The sequence below is a fragment of the Lissotriton helveticus genome, chromosome 7 (genome assembly GCF_964261635.1).
Source record: "Lissotriton helveticus chromosome 7, aLisHel1.1, whole genome shotgun sequence".
Taxonomy (NCBI): domain Eukaryota; kingdom Metazoa; phylum Chordata; class Amphibia; order Caudata; family Salamandridae; genus Lissotriton; species Lissotriton helveticus.
Genome location: NC_136068.1, coordinates 1,734,076,459 through 1,734,097,091, shown reverse-complemented (window position 1 = coordinate 1,734,097,091; position 20,633 = coordinate 1,734,076,459). Strand labels below are relative to the sequence as shown.

The following is a 20,633-nucleotide window of genomic DNA, read 5'->3' as shown; positions in this document are numbered from 1 at the left end:
TAACAATACAGTTCGGGTTGGAGAAATCTAAGTGTGCATGTCGGTTTGGCCGCCCTACGACGGCCAGACAAACTGACATGCGCACTTACAGTGCTGGTGTCTGTCCATAGAGTATAGCCAAGCTCTAGACTTGGCAGCATCGGATGTCAGTGAAAAATAAAATATTAATAATAAATTTGTTTTTTTATCGTTTTATTGTTCATCTGCAGTGGGGCGACGCTCCTCTGCCATTACGGATAAGCCACCGCTAGTTCTTTCTGCAATGCAAGTTGCAAACTTCAATAATCAACCACTGGTACAAATTTAACTCATGCTTGAGTGTTGGGGGAAGTGTGTCCTGCACTGTGTTGCTGTAGTCGTTGTTTGAGAACAGTAGCCAGTTCTGAACATTATGTCATAGCACTACAAGCCCTTTAGTGTATTTCTTTGCCTACATACTGTTGGGTTCTATGCAATTTTGAGCTTCTCCAGCACTATGTGTATGCTGATGTTGTACAGTGTTTAACAGGGAGTTGAGGGTGAGCTGGTTTCATTACTGTTTAGAGTGTTAATATTTGCATAATTGCTGTTAAGTAGCCATACACGAGATTAGCAATCTCATTGTGAGAGTGTCATCTCATTGTACTTCTTCTACCGTTTGTATTCTGTTCCTGGGTCATTCCATTGATTTGAAAGGGAATATACTCTAAATATATTTAATACTAGCAGCCCGCCCCGGCGTTGCCCGGGGCAGAAGGGGGCTGGGGGCAGCATTTTCGGCTTTTGTGCAGTCCCGGCCGGGCCACCGCCCGCCCCGACATTGCGTAGACCGCCTCTCGCCTCCCGCCCCCCATCCCGCCTGCCTCCCGCCTCCCGCCTGCCTGCCTCCCGCCGCTGCCTTATCTGAGCCGCACTACGGACTTCACCGCCACTCCCAGGCCCCCGCCGCCCCGACATTGCCCAGACCGCCTCCCGCCTCGCCTTACCTGATGCGCCGCTCCTCCCCGAGCTCCGGACTTCACCGCCACTCCTCGACGCTCGTCACCGCTCCTCCCCGCCTGTCGCCATCACGCACGTCTATGTCGCGGTCAGCGCTACGTCGCGGCCGGCGCTAGTTTTAGGGGACTACTTTGTTTGTAAATTTTAATTTTTTTATTTAAGTTTTATTTTAATTTTATGTTGCCTATGTCCATCTACACACCCTGAGGATTCCAACAATGTATTGGGTGTGTGGATTGGCGCTGTGGTTCCCGAGTTTACCTTGCCAAAAGGATTCTGTTCTCTCTTTATACTAGTACTAGCAGCCCGCCCCGGCGTTGCCCGGGGCAGAAGGGGACTGGGGGCAGCATTTTCGGCTTTTGTGCAGTCCCGGCCGGGCCCCCGCCCGCCCCGACATTGCGTAAACCGCCTCCCGCCTCCCGCCCCCAGCCCGCATGCCTCCCGCCTCCCGCCTCCCGCCTCTGCCTTACCTGAGCCGCGCTCCGGACTTCACCGCCACTCCCGGCCCCCGCCCCCCCCGACATTGCCCAGACCGCCTCCCGCCTCGCCCTACCTGATGCGCCGCTCCTCCCCGAGCTCCGGACTTCAATGCCACTCCTCGCCGCTCGTCACCGCTCCTCCCCGCCTGTCGTCATCACGCACGTCTAGGTCGCGGTCAGCACTACGTCGCGGCCGGCGCTAGTTTTAGGGGACTACTTTGTTTGTAAATATACTTTTTTAATGTACGTTTTATTTTATGTCGCCTATGTCCATCTACACACCCTGAGGATTCCAACAATGTATTGGGTGTGTGGATTGGCGCTGTGGTTCCCGAGTTTACCTTGCCAAAAGGTTTCTGTTCTCTCTTTATACTAGTAGTATAGATAGTATAGATATGGATGTGCATTTTCATTGGGTATTCTAAAAATGGCACACCACCCCATCCCACCCCTGACTTATGGTGGACACCTACCTGAACAGCACTAACTTCCATCATCTGCAATCAGTTAAAATACTTAGGGGTATATTTACTAAGATTTTGGGACACGTTTGCTCCACAAAAGTGACACAAATCGACACAAAATCTTTTCGCTATTTTCTTTTCAGAGCATAACTGCACTGAAAAGTCAATTGAAAGTAACTCCGAGTAGAGCATTGGGCTGCTTTGCATTACATAACGCCAAGTGGGTGTTCCATGTGTAGTGCACGGGCATTCCCATCCAACCTCCCCCCCACTGTTTTTGCCACAAAATTCTATCTACTAAAAAAAGTAAACAGGGTTTTGTCAAAAAATAATCCCAATTTCATATAGGCGCATCCGCGGAGAAATGGTTTATTTTGCTTATCTTTTCAGACTTTGCATATGAGCTGCACTGTACAGCACACATACTAAGTAAGAAGGGTTTTAAAGTTGGCCTAAGCATTGTATTTCGTACGGGAAGGATACCTTAGATTCAGACTCATGCAGACACCCTTGCACTATGGTGCCCATGTGTGTGCGTGTGGCACGCCTGCCTGCTTGGGCACCAGCCACTAGAGAGAGGGGAGGAGAGAGCATATCTCTGTAAATATGTCACTCCACTGCTCTCTCCTAAACCAGCGCAGCATTTTTACCCACTGCGCTGCGTAAGAAATTCATAAGTAGACCCCTCAGTCTTTTAACTGAGGAAATCCGTTTTCCTGCTACTCTGATTCCTTAGCAGTTGCAGCAAATGGATGTATGATTGAACAACTACTGCCTAAATCACGAATTCCTTAACCACGTTGGCTATAAGAGAAGTTAATCATATTAAAATGTATTTATGAATTGAATAACAAAATTTGCAACAGTAAGTGCTTGCTGGGCAATTTATTTGTCTAATATATTAGATTTTTCTGAATAATTACCAATAGAAATATCTTACATTTCCGTATGATTGTTGCCACCAGAGATCAAATGTTGTAGTACTTTGGTTCTTCGACTTAATATTTAACTTAAGAATTAAAAAAAAGAGAGTTTGCATATATGTTATGTTTAGTGTGCACAGATGAACGTGTGCACGTCTATGTAAGTGATTGAGCAACACTGATGGTCCCTAATGAGGCCAGAAATTACTTGAGTTAGAGTACTAGACATATGACAGAGTACTAGCCAACACAGAAGGATACTTTACGACTGCAGTTTAAGACACAGTACAAGCCGTACATGAAGGTAGATTAGAGCACTTCTGTATAAACCAGTGCTAGGGATTTCCAGTAGGCCTGGCATCTGCTCCCCTGGTGATGCAAGTGCCCTTTTGTAAACTCTGCAGGAGGGCATTGGAGCGCTTTACATGAGCACCAGTTACATTACACAACATAGGATTAAGTGATATGCCTAGAATTTCAGGATGTGAAGTCGGCGCTGAGACTTGCCCAAGGTTCCCCAGTTCCAAAGTCAGACGCTTTGGCTGTTGGCTGTAAAGCCACATCATCTATACAGAGCTTCTCTCCCTCTGTAGTCACATAAAATCAGGTTCCCCTAATGACCTCATTCCCGCCAAAATGGTTGGCCCACTGATCTCTCTCCTGGGCCCCCCCATACTGGAGGTGATTAACACCTCCCTTATGAGAGGCCAGGTCCCAGCAGAGTGGAAAAAGGCGGTGGTGAACCCGATAAGAAAGAAGGCAGCTTCCCCCTGGACGGACCTATCCAACCTACGTCCTATCTCCCTTTTACCCTATTTGGGTAAGCTTGCGGAAAAGCATGTGAACACCTATCTCTCTCAACATCTTGAAGCGACGGAAGGCCTGGACTACTCACAATCTGGGTTCAGGCCAAACCACAGCACAGAATCTGCTCTTCAAACAGTGACCAATAACATCAGAATGGCACTGGATGAAGGCACCTCTACGATTCTTGTGTTGTTGGATCTTTCCGCCGCTTTTGATACGGTGTCTCACATGGTGCTTCTCAACCGTCTAAGGGAGGTGGGCGTGGAGGGAGGGGCTCTGGCATGGATGGAGAGCTTTCTATCTGGTCGATCCCAAGAAGTGAGGCTGGGCTCCCACAAATCCACTCACAGGGAGCTCAATAGGGGAGTGCCACAAGGGTCCTGTTTGAGCCCTACACTGTTCAACGTGTATGTGGCCCCCCTAGCCAACTTAGCAAGATCCTTCGGTTTCACCCCAGTGTCGTACGCTGACGACACACAACTCCTTTTTCCTTTCAAGAAACTTACACCTGCAATAAAAAGATCTTTTGCAGATGGCATGAGAGCCATTGCAGAATGGATGTCATCAAACTATCTGCAGTGTAATGTTGGGAAAACCGAGGTCATGCTGTTTGGGCAAGCTGTAATACACTGGTCTCCGGACTGGTGGCCCCTGGAGTTAGGCCCTGTCCCTATCCCCAAGAGTACGGTCAGGAACCTGGGTGTGCTATTTGATCAGCAACTCACATTTAAAGATCATGTACATCAAGTTGCCGGCACCTGCTTTCGGGCTATCGGGATGCTCAGACGAGTCTTCCCCTACTTACCGGACCATCATAGGAAAACGCTTGTGCAGGCTCTTGTCATCAGCAGGGTGGATTACTGTAATGGTTTGCTCCTTGAAGCCAACGAGGAACAACTAAACAAATTACAGGTGATTCAAAACACAGCAGCGAGGATTGTCCTCAATGCTCCACCGAGGACCCCTTCCTGCCCTCTGCTGACCAGACTCCACTGGCTTCCAGTGAGGAGACGAGTCCAGTTCAAAACCTTATGTACTATTCACAAGTGTATGATAGGGGAAGGCCCAAAATATCTGGCTGCAATCTTTCAGCCTTACATCCCCGAGCGTTCTCTACGCTCCAGTAACCAACTATTGTTGCAGACACCCAGGGTAAAGAAGACCAGACAGGGTGGCCGTGCGCTCGCCCATGCCGGACCAGTACTCTGGAACTCTTTGCCCCTCGAACTAAGATCACTCAACAGTCACCTGATTTTCCGGAAAACTTTAAAAACCCACCTATATCCTACTAATTAATGTCTGTCCTGCCTTCATATCATCACTGCAGCATAATATCCTCAGTACTCCCTCTTTGCAGCAACAGCGCGGAGATACCCCTTCGGGGGTCTATTCTGGCGCTTTACAAGAGCATAAAATAAATCTACTCTCTACATTCTGCCTTGGGTTCCAGAGTCACCAGCCTGTCAGGAAACCTCTCAATTTCCTCATAACCCAGTCTAACTCTGGGTATGTCATCCGCTTTCAAGTGCTTCCCACTACAGAGGTATATCATTGCAGTAGATAAACCATACACTACTCACCCGTAGACACGACATTCTCTTCTGAGGTCCTCTTCATCGGTAATGTCGTAGGGGACAGTTTTGATAGCAGCGACTCTACCCTTATACAATCCTTTACGCACTTTGCCACAGCAACCTTCACCAAGAGTGTAAGACATGATTTGAAATGAGGCAGACCTTTACCCTGAAGAAAAAAGCAAACAACAAGAATATGTAAAGGCAATTATTTGACTCTTCTACTGGGATACGATTCTCTCAAGCGTCAGTAAGATATAGAGCATAGGTATAATATGGACATCGCCAAGGCAAGCTTCTTTGCTCCAGGAAAATGCAGAGACAGCAGCAATAGTACACGCTCCCCCCTCACAATAAACAGTACAGCAACACAGTGAAAGTATCCCTTGTTAAAGAAAATGTACAGGACAACAGCTCCAGCGCAAATCTCCTTCCTCATAGAATATATATGTGGGCAATTAGGGTATTGGTTCGGGGAAGGGGGGCCTCGGTGAAAACCCCATCCATCTCAGGCTGAAACATTAAAATGTCTAATTAAACCTGAGTCAACTCCCTGGTAGCTACAGCACAGAGCGCACAGGCTTAACAGTAATAGAGTCAGCAGTAATAAAGTCAAAACACAACACAAGAAAAATCCTAAACTAATTCAGAAAAATATAGTAAATTTTCATAAATACAATTACACCAAAACAACAATACCCAATACGGAAAACTGGAGTTATTCATTTTTTTTAATTAAAGGTTTAAAATAGCAACAAAAAGCATTAGGCACCAACTGCAATCATCTCGTTGAGATGGACAAGAACAAGGTTTAAGGCCGACTACGAGGGAGCATGGTCGGATACAGGGACCAGATTCAGCCCAGTGAAATTTTTACCTTCGAACTTAGTCTCTAGAATGGAAGTCAAAACTCCACTGCTAAGCAAGGCAGCATGCTGTGGGCGAAGATCGCTTTACATCATGTGATAGCCACTGGATGATCAATACGACAAGAAGAGTAGCAAGAGATACCAGAGCAGATGTAAATTACACAAATAAATTGCCTGAATAAAGTGTAAAAATCATTTACGTGCATCAAGTACGATGTTATATTCCGAAGAAATAAAGGCCAAATATACAACTATCAGGAACCCAAAAGTGGTAATTGGAATAATAAAAGAAGAAAATAAAGGAGACCAAGGGACATAAAGTATGGAGGTCCTGGTGTGTGTATAAATCTCCTCCTGAAATTATCTCAGAGAATACAATCCACCACCAATCTAAGAGGTGAAGCTCGCTCAGTCTAACAATAAACAATAAACTGAAAATTTAACAACATGTTTTTATAAAAAAGATTGTCCTGAAGAAGGTGTGGTCAATCAACTGTAGTCCAACAAACGCCGCGTTGACAACTAGTTTTTATTATTTTGAAAATAATTATTATATGTAATTGAATGGTTTTTTATATGCCTATAAGTACCAATTCAGGGAAATAGAAAGGTTTCCTCTGAGGTGCAAAGAGAATTCAATCAAGAGGCATAATTTATGAATTGTTCAGAGTTTTATTTTAAATATTTTAATTATGTATGTGCAATAACTTTAATAAAACAGGAGATATCATTTTTACAAAAAACTGTTTTGTGTGTATGTAAGCTATTTGTGGTATGTGAGTAGTGGGTAAAGCAAAGAGTTACAAGGGGGATGATATTTTGTTGCCAATGGAAAAACCCAGTTCCCTTTGTTGCGAAGGGTTACTCTCTCTTTTTTTGCGGTCTCGGGGAAGCCATTGACTGTTGGCGGGAAAGCTCCCAGCAGGAGAAATTCAAATTTTGCACCCAGAGTAGGTTCCCTGTTGGCCAGATACTTTCCAGGCCTTCACTCCGTGAAGATTTCTACCTTCGGACTCATTCATTTTTTTGAGCTCAGATTCTTCTGGCAGGCAAGGCAGCAGGCTGTAGCCAAAGAGAGCTCTGTGAAGCCAGATACCTTCTCTGCGAGGTCCTGATGAGTCGGATTTGCTGCTTTCATTGCTGCAGCGGGATTTTCAAACCCATTGAGTTGCTAATCTTTACCACTAGACCTGGAATCTATTTAAGAAAAGAGCCAGAAATATTGTAGAGAAACAGAAGAACAGCAGGTACCTCTGCCCCAATGAATAAGCCTTTTGCCAACAAACTGTACATAAAGTGCCTGCGAGTCTTAAAGTCTTCTGACATTCAACCAAACTATCCATTTTGAATAATGTTCAGTGGTTTCTGATTGCTGCAGTTCTTCAAGAAATAGCACATTTTGTCTACAGCCCAATCATACTCTGGTCTTTAGAAAGTAGACACTTTTACACTTTTTGGTCTACAAAAGAGCCTTGCTCTCTCTTAAGAAGTTAATAAATTGATGCATTCCATTCAATGGAGGGCAAATTGCTGCTCAATGGTAGTGTGACGTGATTCACCATGGGTAGTACCAAGAAGTTAACCTAGGTTGCTGCTTTGTTATTGTTATAGTCTGTTTGCACAGACATAGAAATTCACTCCTGTAATTTATCTGACTCAGTACCACTGACTAAAAACAAATGATGGAGTCCCACTAAAATAAAACTACCATCTTTTTACTGAAGCAGCGAGTATTGGCCCTTTTCAGAGAAAAGAATCACATATATGCAGTAAATGAGTTTGAATGTATATTATTCAGTTACCTACCAGAGAAAGAGCAGGAAACATACTACACGATCGCTACTCAGTACTGAACCAGTATCCACAGCACGTGGCCACCCCAAGTACTGAGCCAATATCACTTTGACTCCAGAACACATAATCAAAGCTCCATCCCCGGATGCCACCACATAATACGCCTACCCATCATAGTGTACACCCACTGCCATAATCTCAGAACCAACTTCCTGTATACACCACAACTCACCACACACACAGCAAAAAACAGTAATATACATCTCCCTCTCAGCATGACCACACTAACCCCAGCAGCACCAGACAACCTCCCAGCCCCATACTCATGTCACCAGACCACAACCCTCTATTAAGGCCCCCACGCCAATATGGCACAACCATCCCACAGAGTTAAACTACAATTCTCAGCAACTACAGCACCTTCACAATCAGCACTGCCAGCCCAACATGTCAGCTTCTCAACTGCACAATGCGGCAGCTGAGCACTACAGTGCTATCCCTAGTACCGCATCAATAGAACAGTAATACCACCCCTACTCCTATCATCACGTTAATTCAAACACAATATTCATATAGTACACAATCATGATGATTAATAGAGATATATTAACATTTCTTTGTATTCTTCATTGCAAATTTTGTGCAGGCCCATTAAGTGGGGACCAAGAAAAAGGGGAGTCCTAAAAGTGCAACTTCCCATTTTAATTCCCATAGGATCCTTGCTCTTCGCTATAGAAAAATGGCTGAATGGAATTTTACCAGATTTGGCACAAATTTAGTGCATTACTCAAGGATTATGTGTTTGCCTTTTCAGCAGTTTTAAAGAAATCAATGTTTAAAAAGGTGCCAGGTTTGGGCAAGATGGGGTTAAATTTCGAGACATATCTGGACCTTTAAGTTGCAGAAGATACCTGGATCAGGATCTACAGACCTCCATGGCCCCAAAATGGAAAAAGAAATACTTGCATTTGATTAGCAGAGAGAGCTTATTCTCCCCTTGGCCATTTAGGTATCACAAATCCAACAAGCATTTACAATGCAACGGTCTCGCCTTTGCAAAAGTTAGAGCTATTGGCATTGTAAATGACAAACTTTTTATTTATGTGTTGGTTTTGGAAACAGATAAATAAATGGCATTGTCATTTACAACGCCAATAGCTTAATCTCATGCAAATGCCACACACAAACACACAGACCCATACACACACAGAGCCCCCCACACACACAGAGCGCCACACACAGTGCCACACACACACATAGCCACAAACACACACTGTCTCTCACACACACACTGTCTCTCACACACACACACACACTGTCTCTCACACACACACACTGTCTCTCACACACACACTGTCTCTCACACACACTGTCTCTCACTCACACACACACTGTCTCTCACACACACACTCTCACACACGCACTGTCTCTCAAACACACACACTGTCTCTCACACACACGACTCTCCGCTCCTGTTTCTACATTGCCCCATCTCTAGCCATGCCCCCTCCCCGGATCGCTTGCTGCCCGGTGCCAGCCTGCTCCGCCTTGCTTCACTGCCAGCCCCCTCCCCCACAGCACCGCCAGGCAGCTCTTTGTGCAAGCAACGGGGGGCCGCAGCCCAGACATCCTCGAAGGGGGCGTGGGGGGAAGGAAGATGGTAACACTCTTGGCTTAGATGGGTCCTTAGTCGAGTACTTAATCACTTAGCCACTTAATCCTTGGCGACATTAAAAGCTTATGCTTATGGCTATACAATCGGGTTATAGTTAAGTTGACATTGGAAGTAAAGGAAAACCGGGGAAAACAGTCTCTTGACAGGAGTTAAATAAATATGAGTGGGGCATTGACAAAGGAAAAAGGTACAATAGTCCTCAAATATGGAAACACTGTAATGTCATTCATTTGAGGTGGAGTACAAGCTGTGAATAACTTGCCGAAAAACTAGCATGGTGTTTACCGGTAATAATGCCAGTGAATGGCTTGGGCATGTTGACTATGAGCGGGCCTGTACTTCGGCTTGGAAAGACGAGCGCAGAACTAAACTTAGGCTCGGAGGTGAGGCACATCCGGGGAGCGAGCAGCAACTATATAAGCCTTGCTGACTTTACAGTGAAAACAAAGCAGCAGCAAGCACAAGGAGGAATTAGTCTTTAGTCCGGGTCGGCGAGGGAGAAAGCATGATGCCGACTTACTTTTGCTGATTAGGTAGACGGCAGTCCTGGCTCAATCCATTGTTGCTAACGGCGCGGCGTTGTGGCGCCTTTATGCTAGAGCGCCATCTTTAAGTAGTAGAGGGACTTGACTTTTGCTGGTAAACATATGCGAAGCTTATTGTTGGCCTTTGTTACGAAATGCAAATAAAAAAGAGTAGTAGAAGGACTTTGCTCCTGCTGATGAGGAAGTCCTTGGTAATTGGTCGCAATCTTGGAGTGTATAAAGTTGATGTGCTAGCCAGAATACATGTGAATGAATTGTGTCGTGTTACGATTAGCCTTATTTTCGCTACAAATATATTAAGAGGGGGTTTTGATCGTATTATTCATGTTTACCGCCGCCGCGGTAAAATATGAAAGCTGTATAATTCAATTTAAGTTTACGTGCTCCTAATGAGTTGAGTACATGATTTGGAGGAAGTTGACACAGATTAAGCCTGAAATCAAGCTCAATGAAGAGCTGGTAACTGTCAATGGTATTATTTAGTATTGACAGTTGGCAGGACAGGCCAGTTTCGATAAGCATACTGGAACGTAGGGCTGACCACATGTATAATACGTCACGGTTTGGGAGTCATCTTTGTGGTGCTAATGGCAGATGGATGCCTTTCAAAGTCTTATGGAGAGAATGCAAAAACAAGGGACACCGGAACTTTCAGACAGAGAATCCGCTCCTTCGTCATCTCCAATCAGAAGACGCGCCAGAAGCCCCTGCAAGGACGAGCGCGCGGCGCCGGGCCGATCGGCGAGAGGGGACGCGAGCCGGACTGACAGCTCGTCTCCGAGGCGGGTGGAGACGCGTCCAGTCTGCGATGCCAGAATTAGGCCTGACATTTCATTTCTGGGTCCTCAGCTACTCGTGTGCCACGTGTATTAAAAGCAAGCTGTCAGGAGGGCAGAGGAGGCAGCTAAACTGAAGATTCACAAGATGCCATGAGCAAGCGAAGGAGGGGGCTGCACTTATTGCATCGCAGGCATTCTTACTGAATGAAAGAGCATGCAGTTTTCTATCCTAAACTGGATATCTTCAGGCCCAGCGTTACAAGAGTCGAACACCACCATGTTTCTCCGAGGTCAAGCAGAAATTCCTCGGAGAAACGCCCCGTCATTTTTGGACTGGGAGGCGTGTTTTTCTTTCTCTCCTCTTCCCATTGGCTGGAATTTTGTAAAATTCCAGCCAATGGGAAGAGGGGGGAAAGAAACTAAAAAACAGACCCCTAAATCCGAAAAAGAAGACGGGGCTTAAATAGAAAGACGCCCGTCTTCTCCAATGGCTGGCCTCCGTTTAGGAAGCCAGCCAATGGAGAAGAGGGACGGGTTTAAGCCCCATACTCTAATACATAAAATCTTGCCAGCGAGACTGCGCAAGCGCAGCCTACGCAGGCCGAGACCTAAAAACGGATCTGCGGTATAGAAGAGATAATCGGCACCAGATCAGTATTGAGCCAACATCGGGAGAAAATTTTTCAAACAGCATTACAAGAAGCAGTATTATATAGAATCTGACACATTTCTTCACATTGATAAGGAAGTTGCTGTCAGATACACTCCATTTCTTCGCATGTCGAACCGGATGTTATTCTTCTAGATGGATCTATTAGCATGATCCCAAAAGTATGGAGAATCACTTAGTTTTCATGTTCCTGGGTTTTGTGTATTGCTAGAAAAAACGGCTCAGACAATTTCCACTTCTGGATTTGCAATATCTTTGAATAGACAAAGGGGGTGAAGGGGAAGAAATGCATTACATTTTCCAAAGGTTTCTTTAATTTCAAATGATAAAGCAACACCAGTAACTGAGCCTAAAGCATTCCCTCCGCAATGCATACTCAGTACATCAGGTTGCTCACATGTCAAAATGTAGAAGGTGGAAGACAACGCCATTTTATTTCACGGACGCCAATCCATGTAATGTTCACAGAAGGCATCCTTATATCCCTGTTAACGCTGCAAGATCTCACATATTCAGGAGCTCAGTGGATAAAGTGGGGGGTGGACCATTTACACGTTAACCATACTAAAGTAACTTCCACACCCAGTGGCAGATTTATCAAAGGTCTGCAGTGGCGCATAACAGTGCATAGTCTTGCAACGCTTTTTATTTTGCAATGGAAAAGGTATTTTGCACCAGAAAACTGCCTTTCTCTGTGCAAATAGCACTTTGCACTGTTTTGTGTTACTTTATTGCAAGCGGGCATAACTTGTGCAGCTAAACATAAGGACTCATCGTTTTTGACACAAATCCTGATCTACTACTCAAATATTCCTCACACTGGATATGTCATGCACTGTAGAGAACAATTACAAAGTGTGGAATGTTTCAGAACTGGTCTAGATATTGTTCTGGAAGGGTATGCCTTCAGCAAGCATATTGTGCCAGCCAGTATGCACACACCTCTGCATCATGGCTGTGAATCTCTCAAGAGAGCCTTTAAGAAACCAGCGCAGAGGATGACTATTTCATCAGCCTGTGTGCGGTGGAAGGAATATTCCTGCGGCGGGGGAGATGCAGACCTAGGGGCCCACCCCCACTGTGCAACACAGAAGGTCATGTGCAGCAGGGGAGTGGACGTCAGAAGAGATTAGGCAGGGTGTGGCCAGAGGACCTGTTCCCCACTGCACACAGCCAATGTCTGAGCCCAGAAAGGGTCAGACACACAAGGAGGCAAGCAGGGAAAGGAAGTGCACATGACCAATCTGATGGCCACGGACAGTAGGGTGAAGGGTCTGTCTGGAGGCCCACAGATGGTGGAGCACATGATCTAGCTGGAGGCCCACAGATGGTGGAGCACAGGACAGGATCTGGCTGGTGGCCCACAGACGGTAGGGCACAGGATCTGGCTGGAGGCCCACAGATGGTAGAGCACAGGATCTGGCTGGAGGCCCACAGACGGTAGGGTACAGAATCTGGCTGGAAGCCCACAGACGCTAGGGCACAGGATCTGGCTGGAGGCCCACACACAGTAGGGCACAGGATCTGGCTGGAGGTCCCCAGACAGTAAGGCATAGGATCTGGCTGGAATCCCACATATGGTAGAGCACAGGATCTGGCTGGAGGCCCACAGACGGTAGGGCACAGGATCTGGCTGGAGGCCCCCAGACTGTAGGACACAGGATCTGGCTGGAGGTCCACAGACGGTAGAGCACAGGATAAGGCTGGAGGACCACAGATGGTAGGGCACAGGATCTGGCTGGAGGTCAACAGACGGTTGGGCAAAGGATCCGGCTGGAGGCCCACAGAAAGTAGACAACACGATCTGGCTGGAGGCCCACAGACGATAAGGCACAGGATGTGGCAGGAGGCCCCCAGACAGTAGGACACAGGATATGTCTGGAGGCCAGGCCCTGCACCCTACCCCAACTGTGCATAGCTTTGGATCTCATGCTCGCAGTGCACAGCCAAAGACTGATTATGGAGCATGAGTACAGAGCCTAGACAGAGACCAAGCCCTGCAGCTAATTCCAGATCGGCTGCCCACGGATGTGAGGTGCTTTGCCTGGGTGGAGGCCAGACCTGCAGCCCACCCTGCTGTGTATGGCCAAAGGCCGTGCGTGGTAGGGGTCAAAAGCATGGCTTGCCAGACTTTGTGGCCAACACTTTCTGTGCACTGCCAAAGGGCGTGCACAGCTGAGTTCCGACATCGGTGTTAGGTTTGGAACATGATCTGCATTCAAAATCCCCAGTATAGTTAGAGTATATTGCCTTACTGCAAGTCGCTGTCTGCAGTCAAACCCTGCCAAAAACCATGTGCTTCAAGTGTTAGGATGTCTACAGCAGCTTGTGTACCTGGGCTGCCGTCATTCCCTACTCCGCAGTCTAAATCTGTTGTCAGTGATGGTTATCCCATAAACAGAGGGTAATGTGCAAAACAAGTCCATGTGGAATATGATGAAAAAGCCTCAGAAATGTAATGGAAAAACATGGGTGAAAGTGAAGTTATGATTAGATGTTCTTAAAAGACAATAATGTATGCTTAAAAACATGGTAATTTACTGAAAAAATACAAATAAAGTGCATTTATGGTTCCAAAACACAACCAAACAACCACAGAAAAGTACCAGTTAAGGTTCAGTAAGCTAACCATAGCTTTCTTGCATTCCTGTCATGCACTACAAACAGGGGCACAAGGTATGCTGGGTTTGATGAAAATCTGCTATACTCACAGCCCGTCCACTTCTAACGTCAGCTTCACGAATCAAGTTCACGCCTTTAAACTAGGAGTACGCCGTTATTATGTCGAGATGCATTATTGATTGAAGATGCATATCAGCCTCATGCAATATCAGAACAGCATAAAATTAAGAAAGTGTAAGGTGCATACAGTGCATCTACACTGCTCACGTAATGACTAGAGTTCAGTAGTGTACGTGTTTTACAATTTTTGTTTTGTTTCAGGACGCACGAGAATTGCTGAGTCTGCACCATCGTCCATCTTCGTTTGGCCTGCTGACGACTGGTGGCGACAGGGGGCCACTAATGTGCAGGTAGAACCCTGTGCACCAGTTTCAACAAGATAGACAAACGAGGGATGTGTAAGTGCCGGAACTGGAAGGCAACAACCACTGCCATAAAATACCTGCACCTGAGAAGATGGGATACAACGGAGCCCCTAAGCTCCTGATGATGGTGGATTCTGGCATTGGGCCTGGAGATAGTGCCCCATGGCTGCTGCCATCTCAGTTGCCTGACACAGTGGTTGTTGCTACTTTTGGGTGGGCTCGTCAGGAGGACCCCTGCTGGGTTAGTAATGCTTTCTGGGCCATTAAAGAAGGTTGAGGTTGCTATCCGCCATGGCTATGGGGCAACGTCTGGAGTGGGACACGCTTCCTGGGTATGTCCAGCCTTCCATATTGGGTGCTACTGCTATCAGATGTATGGAGACCAGAACTTTACAGGAAGTCTCCATCAGGACATTTTGTACTTAGATAATTCGCTGATATAGGTTTCAGAGTGGGCTGGAGGGGCACACACATCGAGTAGTTATGTTATGGGGATAGTGTGTCACTGTGGTACACAATTTATTCCCATAACATGCTTAAAGTGATTGCACTTTTATCAGACAAGTAGTAATTATTTTCAAAATGTAGAAGACGGCTGATATCAATATAAGGGAAATCAGTCTATTAAGCTGGATCATTAGAAGCCTAAACAATGACAAAAAAGAAACATTCTTACCCCAGAGGAAATGCAACTATGCTTCAGGAGACTCGCCTGAATTCCGGAATGCAATTTGCCCATTCCTCGATGTAATAGGTGTTCGACCTGGCCCTCCCTGCTGTCATCCCCAAACGTTTTGACTTAACCCTCCACTTTTTAGGTCTCGTTCGAGACCTATTGCTGCTAAGATGCCTGTCAAGGGATACAGACAGGTGCACGAGCTGCTCAGGGTCTGTGGACGCGCTTACGCAGGCCGGCCGAAGGCACGCACACACGGCGTACACACAGACAGACGCACACATGCACACATGCACGCGCGCACACACCCACACACACACCCACACACACACACACGCCGCCCCCCCTCCCCTTACCTGCTGCCGCCGCTGCATGTAATGACCCACATCTTCTCCTGCCTCGATTTTTGTTGTTTCTCCTGGATCATTTACTGCTTCCTCCTCTATATCTTGCCTTACCTTCTTCGTCGGCGGAGGTACCAGGGCCGGTCCTAGGCATGGTCTGTATGGGCAGCTGCCCAGGGGGCCCCGCAGAATAGACCGCAGATCAGTGGGCCCGGCCCGACATGAAATGCGGAAAGTGCACTCGCGCAGGCAGGAAGTGGAACTAGTGCACGTCACAGTGCCCGCGCGCACCCCAAGTGGTGGTGGTGCCGTGCGCACGATGTGGATGACTTTTTCTCGACTGGGCTTCTGCTATTGCTAGCTAAGGCGGGTGGCAATGCATTGACGGTGTCGCCCTGTCCCACAGAAGGATACAAAAAATGCAGCACACTGTCAAGACAATTTAACTGCTGCCTGGGAGTTTATGGCAGTGAGATCGCACCCTTTGGATATTTGGATCCCTCTGGAGTTATACTTGGGAGCGCTCCCCTGGGAGGATGCTGCTCAGGGTTATCGCATATTGTGCATTACTATGACGCTCCTGACAACACTGCTGGTATCACAGTAGTAAGCTCCTGGCCCACTATTCGTGCTGAGTGGCCCTATGCTCCCTTTTGTTTTTTTTTGTTGGGAGTGAAATTGGACATAGATGGCGATTGGTTACAAGATCTATTGCCATATCGGGACGCTGTTGCCAATTGTAATAACCATGTAATGCCATGTCTATGCCTCTGGCTTTTGTAATTGTCTTTAAAATGCCAATAAAAAGAATTTAAAAAAATATTATACTTGTATAAGGTTCAATCTCTCTATTCCTTCCCTGAGTCAATACTTAGTTGTAGCATCTGCAGCCACCATTACAACAGCTGCAAGACTTTGGAGAAGGTTTGTGATCAATGTTTTGCACAATATTTCATAAATCGTCAAGTCATTCATAGTTTCATGTTAGGTTTAGTGGTTGTGACTATTTCCGTTCAAAGACATTTAACTTTTTAGGCTTCGCTCGAGACCTATTGCTGCTAAGATGCCTGTCAAGGGAGACAGACAGGTGCACAAGAGACACAGAGACACAGAGACACAGAGACACAGAGACACAGAGACACAGAGACACAGACACAGACACAGAGACACAGACACAGACACAGACACAGACACACACACAGACACAGACACAGACACAGACACACACACACACACACACACACACACACACACACACACACACACACACACACACACACACACACACACACACACACACACACACACACACACACACACACACACACACACACACACACACACACACACACACACACACACACACACACACACACACACACACACACACACACACACACACACACACACACACACACACACACACACACACACACACACACACACACACACACACACACACACACACACACACACACACACACACACACACACACACACACACACACACACACACACACACACACACACACACACACACACACACACACACACACACACACACACAAAAGTCATGCTGGATCTGTCGGCGGCTTTCGACACCGTCCCGCATGACGGTCTCCTTTTAAGACTCCAGGAGATCGGGTTTCGCGGGACGGTGTTGGACTGGTTTAGATCTTTTTTATCTGACCGCCGACAGGTGATCTGGGCACCACCGTTCTCCGCTGAAATGCCGTCGCTAGGGGTGGGGGTTCCTCAAGGATCCATTCTGAGCCCCATCCTCTTCAATATCTATATGGCCCCTCTGGCGGCGGTGGCGGAGGCTTTTGGTGCCCAGGTCATATCCTATGCTGACGACACCCAGCTCCTGTTTACCTGCAGGAAGGGAGAGGCGTTTGATGGGGCAAGAATCAGGGACTGCCTTGGCTCCGTTTTTTCGTGGTTCCAACAACATAGCCTTAAATGCAACTCAGACAAGTCTGAGTTGCTCTTTTTTGGCTGTGCTCCGGACCCATGCTGGAAATCCTGGTGGCCTCAAGACATGTTTCCTCCAGAAACGGTATCAATGCAGGCCAAAAATCTGGGTGTGATCTGTGACGTTGATCTGTCATTTAGATCCCAGATTAATGCACTATCAGGGAAATGCTTCAGCATCCTGCGGATGCTTAGAAAATTTTTACCGTTGCTGTCACTGCAATACAAGAAAATTGTAGTTCAGGCATTAGTTGGATCACGGTTTGACTATGCTAATGCACTGTATGCGGGCCTGCCGAAATACTTGTTGGCAAGATTGCAGATAGTCCAAAACTCTGCTGCAAGGGCAATTTTTGGCCTTCCACGCAGAGCCAGAGCCTCTGGTTTGCTTAAGGAGCTACATTGGCTACCGATCTCTAAAAGAGTTATTTTTAAAACTCTGACTCTGGCTTTTAAAGCCCTGCACTCTGTAGGCCCTGTGTACATTAAGAAGAGACTGGCCTTTTATGTTCCAAGGAGGGTGCTGCGATCGGCTTCATCTGCCACGATTGTGGTCCCGTCTATTAAACGTGCTCGGATGGGTGGTCGGTCCTTCCGCTATCTAGCGGCCCTCCATTGGAATGGGCTTCCGATCTCCTTACGGAAAGCCAATAGTCTCCTGACGTTTAGAAAGGAGCTAAAGACGTGGCTCTTTTCTGCGTGATCGCCATGACCCCCTGAGTTGCTGTCCGGATATACTGGTCTCTGATCTCTTTGCAAAAGCGCCGGGACACCCGTTTGGGTAGCCGTGCGCTATAAAAGAGTACGCACATAACATAACATAACTGTATGGGCAGCTGCCCAGGGGGCCCCGCAGAATAGACCGCAGATCAGTGGGCCAGGCCCGACATGAAATGCGGAAAGTGCACTCGCACAGGCAGGAAGTGGAACTAGTGCACGTCACAGTGCGCACGCGCACCCCTAGTGGTGGTGGTACCGTGCGCGGTGCGTACGATGTGGATGACTTTTTCTCGACTTGGGCTGAATGCAATTAGTAGTGAGACTGTAACTATAATTTGTAGGTATCGGAGGAGGGCAGACGTCCGCGTGTTCAGTGTGCGCAGTTTTAGTCTAATCTTTTTATTGATTTTTAACAAATATTGAAATGACATCTTTTCAGACACATGCACATCCCGTGACACTGTAGTGGGATTTCTTACAGCATTCTTTCCGGCCTTGAGAAGAAAAGTTGGACAGAGAAATGGTTCTTTTGGCACGATCATTTGTGACAAATGCGAAGAGAATGGTCATCAGAGCGAAGATGCGTGCAGTAACATCGGCTTTTATAAATTAAGCAGGAAATATTACAGTTTTGCAGTTGCTCCTCTACCCTGCACCCTCGGGTCTCCTGAGATCGCATTGTTTCTACATTAGCCAACTAAGTAAGATGTGCTTTATATCCTGCTGGAATTATGATAATAAACCCATCTCGTGCCCACGTAGAGAACTACAAAGGCAAGAATTACCGATGGTGGAAACTCCATATCTGTCAGATTAGCCACGCGCAGGCGAAGAGTGGAATTGAAGCAGAAGGAAGCAAACATGGAAGGATAACTGGGAAAGGATGGAAGAGCAACACTCCTGTAGGAAGGAGGCAGCAGGGGGGGAGTTGTTTAAACAATTTCTGACCGGGTCGAACGAGTAAATCTGGTTTACACCTGTATTATTTGAGCCTTACACCTTCATACCCTGGACTAATTCAATGCTTTTTCCACAAGTAGCCGTGTTTTCCCCTTCAATCTGGCTTGCTGTGTGTCACGCAGATATGGTTTAAAAAGCTGCCCTGAGCCTGCCCAGATTTGGGTCAGCATTTAGCAAGTAGCACAGTTCTCTTACACCCAGGGCACCTGTTAGGTTGTGCATTGCACTTCATTAAAGTTTGTTCATATTTGCAATATCATTTATGCTGATATTTACATCTAAATAAGTAAGGTACAATTTCCCCCAGTGATGTAGTAATCACAGGCTTGCACTTGTTTTCTTTTAGCTTTAAAAGCCTATTTTTGGTTAACCAGATTGTTCAACAGTATTTCAGTAGAAGGGGTTTATTTCATGGCCAGCAGGGGTAGAAGTAATCTGAACGACTTGATACTTTGCACCAGTATTTCATATGTACTATTTCTGTGTTAGCACATTTCCCATGAGGTGCTACCTTGTTCTCAGTTTAGGGTCCCTTTACCATCTCGCCCGGGTGTACCATTATTATCCTCTCCTGCACCCTATCCCCAACCTTTGAACATTGAATGGTCATTTCCTTCCATCCTGTTGAACCTCTTTAATACATTGCCCAAAGTTTTACAGTTTGCTTTCAGTTTCTTAAAGAGTACTGTATGCCTTCTGTAGGAGCCTGTGCTCACCTCTGGTCTACCATAAATTCTTCTGTTTAGAAGAAATTTGCCATAATACACAATCCTGAATTCACTCGTCACTGGCTGTCCTTTAATTGTCTCTAGAAACTGTGGAAAAAGTCCCTGCTAATCTGGGGTACTGATTGCTTGTTAGGTCTCGCTCTCGAGACCTATTTGAAGCCAAGTTGTCTCTCAAGGGAGACAGAGCGGTGCACGAACCTAGCAGGGTCTGGGGACGCGCTTACGCAGGTCGGCCGACACACACACACGCAGACACACACACATCCAGACACACAAACGCGCAGACACACACACATGCGCAGACACACACACGCGCGCAGACACACACACACGCGCAGACACACACACGTGGCAAGCCCCCCCCAAGCCCCGCTTACCACATCAGCGGCCTCAGCCGCCACTCCTGACTTCTGCTGCCACCGCTCCTCTGGGTCATCCACTCCGTGGGCGCGGGCTTCTCGCGAAGGCGGCTTGTTTGCGGGAAGGCTATATGGCGGTGAACGCAACCACCAATCCCTCACAGCTGTTGCCGCTTGGTAAGAAATTACCCTTTTGTTTGTGAGGGTAAGGAACTTTGCAATGATGCTGAGTTTCTTTGCGCCACCCCTTTTGTGTGTAAACCATGCA

General features: G+C 46.8%; 1 protein-coding gene across 1 annotated transcript in view; it reads right to left on the bottom strand.

The window, feature by feature from the left end:
- Window positions 1-20,633, bottom strand: part of LOC144770712 (serine/threonine-protein kinase pkn2-like) — a 240,752-nt gene that overhangs the window by 180,921 nt on the left and 39,198 nt on the right. The window contains exon 2 of the mRNA XM_078655443.1: window positions 5,232-5,394. Within this exon, the coding sequence (XP_078511569.1) occupies window positions 5,232-5,368 (137 nt within the window). The 5' untranslated portion in view covers window positions 5,369-5,394. The remainder of the gene's footprint in view (window positions 1-5,231; window positions 5,395-20,633) is intronic.